The sequence below is a fragment of the Belonocnema kinseyi genome, chromosome 1 (assembly GCF_010883055.1).
Source record: "Belonocnema kinseyi isolate 2016_QV_RU_SX_M_011 chromosome 1, B_treatae_v1, whole genome shotgun sequence".
NCBI classification, from domain to species: Eukaryota; Metazoa; Arthropoda; class Insecta; order Hymenoptera; family Cynipidae; genus Belonocnema; species Belonocnema kinseyi.
The window spans coordinates 54,921,124-54,933,024 of NC_046657.1; the positions used below are offsets into that span (position 1 = coordinate 54,921,124).

General features: G+C 32.1%; 1 protein-coding gene across 1 annotated transcript; it reads right to left on the reverse strand.

The window, feature by feature from the left end:
* Positions 1-792: 792 nt before the first annotated feature.
* Positions 793-11,505, reverse strand: LOC117176240. Its single transcript, XM_033366390.1, has 5 exons — positions 11,403-11,505; positions 3,071-3,274; positions 1,294-1,416; positions 1,020-1,175; positions 793-899 (listed from the first exon to the last, which is right to left on the reverse strand). The coding sequence occupies exons 1-5, from the start codon at positions 11,458-11,460 to the stop codon at positions 886-888; spliced, it is 555 nt and encodes a 184-aa protein (XP_033222281.1). The 5' UTR covers positions 11,461-11,505; the 3' UTR covers positions 793-885.
* Between the last annotated feature and the right edge of the window lie 396 nt (positions 11,506-11,901).

The following is an 11,901-nucleotide window of genomic DNA, read 5'->3' on the forward strand; positions in this document are numbered from 1 at the left end:
TGTATACACTTCATTATGGAAAGTTTACCTGTCCAAATATCACTAAATTCGTCACAAGACTTTCTTAATTTGTACACTCCCTAGTAAGGCATCACAAACACTATTTTCGATGCGACTTATAGGAGACTAATTTGGAAACCTTACTAGATGATCAATTCTAAGGCAGTAAAGATTTTCCACCAATAGGCCTCACGCGATTATCGGTCGATGACTTAATAGTCGTCCTGAGTTTTGATTTACTCTCAGTGTTGACAAGTCGCCTGGCCCTGGGATTGACTAATCATGGGGAAAGAGCAAACTCCTACGAATTTCGTGATCCTAATAAAAACTACAACCTTAATCATTTTGTAGCAAGTTGTTAATAGTTGTAGCGTTAAGATCGACAAATTGCAATGATTTTGCTTTTAAATCAGTATTGTGAACATTAAACAACAACGTTACATTTAAATTGAAGTCCAGATTATCTGGTCACATTACTGACCTAAAATGCTAATGATATAAGCGAGCGAAAACTGCAGCCACGGAATAGCAGAAAGGTGACAGAGCTAGACTTCTGCATCTTGAAGAAATGAGCGGTCGAATAAATTTGGAACCAGACGAGGCAAAGGGTTGCAAAATGAGTTAACTCAAGAATATAAGAAATACCATTTATTTCAAAGCTGCATTTTCATAAACTCCCGCATTTGCCTGCACCTGCACACTCTTGTGCTTTAGTACAACCCGACCGGAAAACACCACTTGTGGAAAAAAACCCTCAGGAGGAGCCACATCTTCCACGAAATATTATAATTATTCGAGCATTGATCCAAACTCGATATGTCTAAGACATACTATATTATTTATAATAATTATTGTGAATAATTCATAAAAATGTTACTGGTTTTATCACGGCAATGATTCTGTAATAAAATACTTAAGTTTATCACTTTAATATTTAATAAACATGCCATGAAAAATAACTTAGTAAATTAGTCCTTACTAGAAAAAAACTATACCCTTAGAAAAACATTTTACATTACCTCCTAGACCATGATGTGCATTGTCTAAGATAAGTTTCGACACGATCCATCTATTATTCACATATTTTGCAATAGTAACATAACGGCCAGTATTTTCAGCAACACGCAATAATTCGTCGCCATTCAAAGGCGTAATAAGTTTTTGTTGACCGAAATCTGTAAGAAAAATATAGTCATCAATTAAGTGCACAAAATTTAGAAAAGTCAGGAAAACTATTCGTTCAAGGTAGTTGCTTGGTATTCTTTTCAGAATATATGTTAATTTTTGAATTACCGTTGAAAAGAGAATGTCGTTCATAATTGATCTGCGTGGGGCCTGCAAACAGGCTAATTTTTTCCTTCTTACGTTGCAGTTTATCTCCTAACTTAAAAGTGACTGGTGGTATACAATATTCTTCTGTGAAAAATTGTAGTTCCTAGTTATTATAAAGATACAAAATTTTTTCATAAAGAACTAAGAAATTTTAGTAAGTTTAAAGTCTACTTATTGACAAAAACTAATTCATAGTTTATAAAATTATCTACTTTAATATCATCTATATAGGTTGTCCTTTGTTACAATATTTACACACCCCTCGACCCCTGTGATTAAAAAAGGCTATGAATTTACAATGTCAATTTTTATAAATACAGTATATTAATAAATACACAATTCTAATGTTTTCACACGGAAAAATGATTCTATCTCAGTTCAACTACAGCAATGCACTTAGTTATTTTGAGTTTGTAAATGATCAATTTCTAACAACTTAAATTTATCAATTTGTAGTTGAAAGTAATTAGTTCGAAGATTTAAATTTTCATATTTCCTCAGGTTTGGACAATGATAAAAAATCTATTTTTTAATTTTTTTCAATGCGAGAAACTGTCTTCCGGATAAAGCTGAAACATCTAAAGATAACATATCTGCATTTAATTTTATTTATTTTTTATGTGTTTACTCAAAGCAAGAACACTCCCATAATGAAAATAATTTGATTGTTGTATGTTTCAGATTTTTCTAAAAGAGATTTGCATAAACTTTTTATATGTTAACTCAAAAATAAACAATTTCTATTATTTAATTCAAAGTATAACAGAATTTTTATGTATTAAAAAAATATTCTAATTTTTTTTAACAAAACTGGTTCCTACCTGAAAATACTTTACATTATTGATGCCCTACTGCCAGTGGAATAAAAACTATTTTATATTGCCAAAAGCCATTTTTTCCAGAGGGAAAGTTTCAAGACTTTTCATTTACTCATTTTGATTACTTATGAAATGGAAAAATAGAATTACATATGTATCGGTCCCACAATATCTGAACTATTTTAAATGACTTATAGAAATCCAAACTCGAAAAAATCTGTAACTTAAATATGCAAAAAAATACATTTTTTACAAGATTAGCACATGTTGCATTCTAACAAATATAATTGATACTATGTTATTTTCAAGAATATCCGCAACAATTCAGATGATGAATGAAAATCCGAAAAAAAGATAAACTCCAAAGTTTTCCAGAAAAATGGTTAATAACAATTATAATTGTTACTGTTTAATAGAAATTTTTACTAACGATCACTATCACAATAATTTCTAGTATTTCCAGATAAAAACAATTTTTTTTGAAGAGAAATTTAATATTTTTTTTAATACATACAGTTTTCTGAGCGTCACTGCAATTTTTCTCTAATGATCTCTCCTTTTTTGATTATTAAACGAAATATAAACATTTTTTCCAGAAACAGGCTCTGGTCAATAAAATAGATTAATATTTAAATGCGTTGTGAATGAAATGGGGGAAAATATTAAAAATTGCGGCTGTAAAATAGAATCTCGTTTATCAACTCTAATAAATCCCTTCAAGTGGTCCGATACTATCCTTTGGTAGTGTAACTCCTGCCTAAATATTGAATTACAGCAGTTATATTCGACAAAAGTTTTTTCCTGTTTAATAATCTAAAATTTTCTAAATTCTATATTAAATTTGTTAACAAAAATTAAGTTATTAAGAAAATTCATTATTTGCTTTTTTTAGTGGTAACATGTATTGCTAGAACTTGTACTTTGTTTGCTGGGGTTTCCATCCCTAATCTTCTTGACAATCAAGAACTCATATCCTGATAGTGGTGTAATTTGACGATTTGTTTCGATTATAAAAAAAGATCCATTTATTTTTAGTATTTGACCCGCAGGATATTTTCCCCATATTGTGTTTGGTACTAGATAGTTGCGTGGTATTTGTATTTCTGGTGGTTCAATCAGTGATTCTGTAAGAAGTAATAAATTGATCTTTATTAAATGACAGTAAGACAAACGCGCACATCACATGCTTAATTTTTTTGCCTTTGCAATTCTTAGAATAAAATATAAAATCAATATTAATACAAAACAGGGACATCCGTTTCCGGCATGAAGGTAGGTTGTGATAATTGAGAAGTGCTTCTTGTAGTGATTTTTCAGTGGAATTTTGTGTAGGCTGAGAGAATAGTTTGTGTAACGTGAGAAGCAGAGTAGGAAGACAGGAGCAGCCGAGTATTAGCGACAGAAAGTGTTAGGGAAAGAGAAGAATGGAAGAAGGTACGATAACAGTGTAAGGTAGCGCCATGGAGACAGTAGCTACTCAGTTGAAAAGTGATTTTAAAAAAGGTGTTAATAAAGGAAAACGGTAGAGGGAGAGTAATGGAAGGCGGATAGTTTTGACTCAATCTAACCGTTTATAAATAGGCAGAGAGATAGGGCGGAAAGAGGAAGTAGCGAAGACAATAAGGAAGTAGGATTTACCCTGAAAAGGCCGAAGATGATCAGAACACCGCCGGAAAGGATCAAAATGGAGAGGGTAAAAAGGAAAAGACGAAAAAGGGAAATAGAGGGACAGCAGAATTTCAAAGGTTAATGTTAGAAAAGTTGCGTCAAATCATGAGAAAAAAGATGTGAAAATGGGTTAAGTTAGGCTACATTTAAAAACAGGATGAATACTTTAAAACAACTATTAGTAAAACAGGGTGACCAGAGTGGGGATAATGATTGGAAAATAAGATTAGAAGGAAGGAAATTGAAGGAAGTGGCAGAAAATGTGATGAAAAGGATAGATGCTAAAGCAGGGATAGAAAAAATGCGAAGTGTAGGAAAAGAAACGCGAAGACGAAAACAAAATTGTACTAGTAAAACTAAAGAAATTTGAACATAAGAGCGCATAAGAACATAAGAGACATGAGGGGAAAGAAATATGTTACCGGAATAGAAGAGAAAGAAATGTTGGGAAGAATCTGGAGATGGTTTATCTTAAACAGAAATATAAAGGAAGATGAAGCGGAAAATACGCGCTTAGGAGAAGAAAAGGAAGCGGTAATTGATTATGTAATAGTGGATGATGAGATGAGAGAGAAGGTCAAGAAACTAGAGGTAGGAGAATATATAGCTACGAATCACTTTTCCTTAATATAGACACTAGAGAGAGAAAAAAGTAATGAAAATATGGATAAAATGAATCAAAGGCACACATAGGTGAGTAGGTGTAGAAAATGATAGGAGAAATAAAAATATAATTAAAGTGCCCATCAAAAAAAAGAAGTTAGTAAAGCAGGAGATAGAATTGGATGGAACAAGGATTTTAAATAGAAACAGATAGAGGTCAGAAAAGAATTAAGAAAACAAAGAAAGGAAAAAGGTATTGGAGAAGAATATATGCGAGAAAAGAATGAGTGAACTGAGTTCGGTGATCAAAAGAAAGAGGAAGATAATAAAAGTAAGGTGATAAATAGCAAGAGGAAAAGAAGAGAAAGATCAAATCAGGTTATTAAAATAATAGAATGGAAAAAATATTTTCTGGATAAGCTAGGAGAGGTATAAAGGAAAGATAGGAAAGGAGAAAAATATGGTAGAAAAAGAGACAAGGAACAAGACGTAACAAGGGAAGAAATAGTCAATGTATTAGCAATAATCAAAGATAAAAAGGCACCTGGTATAGATGAGATTACAAATGAAGTCTGGAAATATGAAGGGACGGAATTAAAGGAATGCGCATGGATAATGTGCAATCAAGTATGGAGATAAGGTGCGTGCCCAGAATTATGGAAAGTAGTAGTGCAACCCATAGTAAAGAGAGGCAAATAGAAACAAGTTAAAGATTAAAGAAGAGTGATACTAATTCCAACACTGTATAAAGTATATGCATGTGAAAAGATATATACTCTAGAATACGCAGACGATATAGTTTTGGCGCCAGAGGAGGAAGAAGGAATTGCGGAATTATGCAGAGATATGGGGCTGGAAAGGGAGAAAAGAGATTGACAGTTTACGAGAAAGGTATATAAGTTGTACGCTACGGATAGACTGGAGAATTCAAGGATATATGGTGAGAGAAGAAGCGCAAAGGGATCAATTCTTTACTATAGTAGCAAATAGGACATGGAAATTTGAGACGAAGCTGTGGGAGGGAAAAGTAAGAGAGTTAGCGAGAATTTGTTTGATGGAGTTAGAAGAAGGGAAAGGCGGGGCGATAGAATTCAAGAGAGACTAACAAGATTTAGATTGGGAAGCCAGGTAAGAAAAGTAATGTATTGGGAAAAGAAAGAGAACAGAAAATTCACAATCAGTAAATGGGAAGAAGAAACATGAGACAATTATGGGAAGATTTCAGGGGAGGAATAAAAGACAAAGAAATCTGGAAAGAGAATGTGGCACTCCCGCTTTCGATCGCCAGCTCGGTCGCTAACACGTCCCAAATCGCGCTATCGCAAGATTGAATATAATTTTTTAAATACTTCTATATCAAAGCCTTTCGCTGGGCGTGGTGCAATTAAATGTACTATTATAGTATTTGTTCAACTACTGAACTAACTGAACTCATCCGTAAATGATAATTTAATTTATCTACTAATGTTAAAACCAGAATTTTCAAAATCCCAAAAGTTTTAAATTCCCAACAAAAATGTTTTAAATTGTATATATTTATATGTTAAAATAATATTTTATTTCATGCATACTGCATATTGCATAACTTCAAGTTAAAAAAAGCTCTCCGGTAATCTAGAATTTTAATAATTTGCTGATTTCGAAAATTTAAAAATCTGAGCTTTAAACTATGTACTTTTTGGTATTTAATAATTACGTCAATTGGGCATTTCTGAATTTTTTCTATACACAAGTGAAGATAATATTCAACTCCACAAAAGTTTTAATTTTAGAGTATGAAACTACTCAATCTAAAATCATTAATAATATGCGCATAATTTAAAAAAAAACTTTTTTCGAAATATTATTTGAAATTTCTATTTCTGTCGTGTCATGCCGCCACCCAGATTGACTGCATACGTACGCCTTGAATATTTTTGAAACAAGCTGGAGGTTCATGCTTTATGTTCGAAAAAAAAGCGGCTCAAGTATATTGTTGGCAATACTTTTCCGATTACTTAAAAGTTAGCAAATATAATGATGTCTAATAAAAAATGTTTAAAATGCTGTTATTAGTCAAATACGTATGGTATGTTGTACTTTATAATAATTAAATGTTTATAGTCGCATCAACTGTCAGGGTATTTGCGACTGGACTATAGGGCTAATATTAATCTGTAGGGGAACTACGAGGTAGTGTTTCAAGGGACAGAAGCGAAGATTTCTAAGAAGTCATGTAAATTTTAGAAATTTAAAAATATCAGATTTTTCAGTTTTTCCATATAAAAATTGATAAAATTATGATTTCTGCATTTCTCTTTTAAATATTAATTTCACTTTTCTACTAAATTTTGCTTTTGTGTGCTTTATCTGCTTTTTCTTTTTCGATATATTTATAATGTTACTGAATTAAGTAAAAAAAAAGATTAGTAAGAAAAGAACAGAATGAATCACAATATTGTCAATTTCTTTAATATAATCTTAAGGACATAAAACTAAGAGCATGTGAAAAATACAAAGATGATACCTGATTTCGTTCACATCGTGATCAATCTCATTCTACCATAATTTTTATTTTAGTCAGTGATTTTCAATGCATGAAGAAGGAATATGACGAATTTAGTATTTCAACTTAACAGAACGTTTAGAAAAACGACTTTAAAGATGGTGGTCGCGAGAAACGAACTTAGCGTAATGATACATAAAGCAACAGTCTGACGTCCATTACATATGTATTTTTATTTTAGGACTTTAAGATTTAATAATTTTTCAATTGTTAAAACAACTTAACGGATGTGCATACGAAACCTTATGAGAAATAGGCAGAATAAACGTTGTTTTCCATTAAAATACTGCTTGACTGTACCATGTACGTGTACGTGCGCGAGATGACGTTATAAGTCCAAAATATACTTTTAAGTTTGACTAGTTTTAAAATGAATTTTTCTCTCTCCTCGATTCTTAGATAAATATGATACAATCAAATTGCAATCTGAAAAATTAATATTAAATAAAAAAAAATAATTTTCACGCCAGAATGATGAATTTTGATCAAAAAATATTAAACTTCTACAGAAAACAATAATTTTTAACAAAATACAAACATTTTCAACCAAAACGTTGAATTTTCAAATGAAGAACATAAATGTGTCAAGCCAAACATAAAATAGTTAAATGTCCAGTTAAAAAAGGAATTAACAGAAAAATTAACAAAATAGTTAAATTAAAAAAAAAAGTTTTTTCAACCAGAAATATAATTTAGCAGTCAAACTATGCAAAATACGAAAAAACACGAATGAACAAAAATTGTGGATCAACAAAATATCTAAGAGTCTCTCATTTATCACTTTTTACAAAATACATAGTTGGTGTTCTATTTGTAAAAGGAGTAGCGTTAAAGTAACATTCGTTGCGCTGGAAGACTAAACGCATCTATTCGCAATTGCTTGCGTGCCCTAAGGAAAATCTAAGTCCAAGATAGATCTAGTGACTCTAGGGGGATAAAGAAACATGATCGTTTCTGGTTCTGAATCAGAGGGAGAATTGGTTCTGCATCTCAAAAAGTCGGAAGTAAGGGAAACTGGCGGATCGGACGGAGTGGAACTCTCCAACAAATTCGAGAATCTTCGAAAAACTGAAGAAAACTCATGAATATGAACAGTAAGCATAAACTAAAAAAAAATCTGGGTAAACCAACCAGATTACTAGTTAAATCAACTAAAATAGAATGTTCAATATGCTCTTACTATAAATTCTGGTTAAAAGTATCAGAAGTTTCTGTTTGAAAATTTTCTGGTATATAATACCAGAAATTCGGCTAAACTTAACTAGAATGTCTGGAAGTTTACCCAGAAATGTCTAATGGCCAGTTTTCTGGTAGCTAGAGAATACAACATTGTGGTCAACATAACCATATATTCTGGCAAATTTAACGAGATGTTCTGGTAAGCTGAACAAGATATTCTGGTAGAAATTGATTGTAGTCTATTGAATTTTGATAATTTTTTATCTTGATGTAATTTCCTAACCCCCTTTTAAATCAAAAAAGGGTTCCTCTTTGCTAAATTTCATCCATTTGTAATCTATATGTGGATATATTGATAAATTACGACAGATACAATACTCAAAGTAAAAGAGGCATATTGTTGATGCATTTTGTTTCTGAAAATATTCGTTAAGACTATTTTGTTCTTTATTTCACACAATATGTATTTAGATACTTCGGTCAATACCGACATTTCACATTTTTGTTTAAGTGTTTATCTGTCTGTCTGAATGTATTTATGAATATATGTATGAATGCTTTTATGAAAGCATGGATGCATGTATGCATGTATGTATGTATGTATGGATGTACGTATGAATGAATGTATTTATTTATGTATTGTAACGGGGTATTATAGACCTCGCACAATAATATATTAAAAATAACTTCTTAACTTTCAAGATCTTGCTGGGGAAACGAGCCCAGAGTAGCGACTAAACAAGTCTTTTAATGTGCATGACAACCTCGGAAGTCTCTTCTTTTATATTCATTATGTTAGTTTAAACGTGGTATGAATCCTTGTTCATTGTCCTGCCATCGTATTCAAAACGGGTAGCCCACCACGCACAAAAAGCGATCTGTTAAAATCCACATCTTGCTGAAGAGGAAGTCATGGACTAAGAAGAGGAGGTTTCCCCAGGAAATATAGAAACCTGCGGTTGCAGAGAATCTGCGCTTTGACAAAAGTCAGCGCACCCCGTTAAAAAACAGCGAATAAAGCAGGACTAGTGCCGAACCGAAAAACTAGTGGATTGACAGCGCGTCAACACGCTGCGGGGAAACCAACTAGCAACTGTCCCGCTTCCTCGTGGTTACTCTCCCTCTACCGGTCTTTAGTGTCAATTTCGTGACACTAGTGGCGCTCCGCCTCTCACTTGAGACGACGAACGGAGACGCTACTCTGTAACATTCATTCGTTACTCTCAACTCTTGGAAGCAAATAGCCTTGAAGGCTCGAAAATATAACTACTAGGAAAACGGGATTAATTAACTAACGAGCAATGAGAGGAAACACGCGAGAACGGAAGACACACGCCATTAAAGCGTGTTAATTGCTGACTTCTGCCAAGGTCAGGTTAAGTTTTTCACGGTGTAAAGTAGAGTCAGTGAATTATTGTTGATTACCGGAAAATTTATAGTCCAATCAAGTCCATTAGTAGTCGCCCGAACAACACCAATGTAACTAGTTTCATTCAAAGACAATGGCGTCGACTGAGCCATAAAATAAGTCTAAATAATGGTAGTTCTCAGCAGTTTTGGAACACATGTTTTTCGAATCCCCCTTGTAACATAAAAAATAATAAAAAGGCTGGTTTTAAATTAGACATGGCCACTTAGTGAAATTATTGTGTGAATTTGTGTTGAACCTAATCTTTCTTTCATAAGTCACTCCTTACCTGTACCACTCTGTCGGCGCAACAAGAGCATGCCTGAGTTTAAGGTTAAATTTGGGTATTTTTGGTGTAAAACTACCTGCCGCCCTTTTGGCAAATTGTTGAACACATCTATGAGTCTAACTTAGCATTGAGATCGCATAAGTCACTATAAATGAGTAATTGGGGCAAGATCGCTCATAGTATGTGTGTCTTGTGTAATGAGAAAAGATCTAAAAATTTGTTACAATTCACTTTTTGATAGAATGCGTAGCTTTTGTTTTATTCGAAAAAAACTGCATTAGAGATAGAAAAATTAAATTTGCAAACAAACGACACAAGCGTCTAAAAATTCGTTATTAATAATTTTTTGATAGAATGCGTAGTTTTTTTTATCGTGCAAAATAACATTAGAATTTAAAAAATTGAATTTTTGGAAAAACAATGCTAGGTACGAAAAAATAAAATTTTAACTAATACAACTTTTGGCCTAAAGTATATTTACAAATGTTCTTCTAGCCAATTTTCGTTAGGTTGTATATTTTTGGCTTAAATCGTAAAAAATAATAATAAAAATAAGAAAATTGAATTCAGGGAAAAACTACTCTATAAGAATTAAAGTGTTTCATAACAAAAGTGTTTTTCTAATATATGATGCGCACTTTTCCAATTTGATAATTAAAATAATGAGAAATACGTGTATGTTTCAATACCAAAATACATATAATGAATTTTTATAATATAAATTTATGGAAATGACAGATTTTTCATGATAGTGGAGAATAAAAATTAGTCCAAAATAAAAGGCAAATATTAAAGTAACCATAAAAAATAAAATTTGTACATTTTGAAATACCTGAAAAAGCAGTAAAAGTGCGAAACCAAGTACTGAAATAAATGTAAAATACATTCGATATAATAGAGTTAAACTAAATGTAGAAACTTTTCCACTGTAAACAAAATCGAGTGCGAAGCACAAGATATGAGATGAAAATCTTTTCTTTAAAGCCGAAGGAACTTCAAGAAAAGATAATTCACAATCATTAAATTACAGTTGTTGATTTGCTGACCTTTTATTTCAAAAGGCCTGCGTGCGAAATTTTAGCGCATGCTGTAATCAAGATTTAAAGAATGATTACAACCAGCTCGAACTGAAACTTTTACAAACATATGTTACAAAGATTATACAATATGTTGAACAAATTGCAGTTTTTTCTGTGCACGAAAAGATGAATTAAAATATATTGAACGTATGTTGACAGAAACTTCAGCTCAAAATGTAATAAGGGTTTGTAAAAAAATTATCAGAGCTTAAACTATAATTTTCCAAACATGTGTTACAAACATTGTAACATAAGTTGAAAAAATTTATTAAAATTCATATTATTGGTACATTTTGAGATTGCTTTGGATGTAAATATTTAAAGAATGTTGTAACAAATTTTTTTGGGAAAGACGAAAGATGATAATAACATATGTTTCATCCATTTCAAAGTTAAGTTCAAATTTATGAATATAATCCATATGTGCCTGTAAGATATCTTAGAGTACAATATATTTGTTATTATATAATATTCTACTTACGAACAGAATTAAGTGATATTATAAAAAAGAAGCGCAGGGTGAGAATTAAAATCGTCATTTTCCTAATGCGACAGCATTGGTTTGGAACGAAGGTCTGTAGCTGCGAGTGAAAAGATTTGGAACACCTGTCGTACTTGTGTGAATATGTAAATATAAAGTAAGGTTAAATAGATGATGATAGTGCAAAACTGCTGCCAGATCGTAGATGACATTTACCCCCACCATACCTAACGTTTGTGAGCCGCATAACAGAAGGTGCATGATTACAACTGTGAGTTCGTATGTAAGCCGAAAATGCACGATTCGACTTCAGTTTTCTGCTGTACGATGATTGCCGATCTGAAGGCTTCGGAAGACTTCGGTGGTCTTTATTTATATCTCGATCCCCATTTGAAAGAAATTGAAGAAATTGGCGATGTGGATGTTTCGCGTGATTCTTAATTTCATGTATGCGCCGATTTCCAGGTTATGATTTCCAGATGTACATAATATGGATATT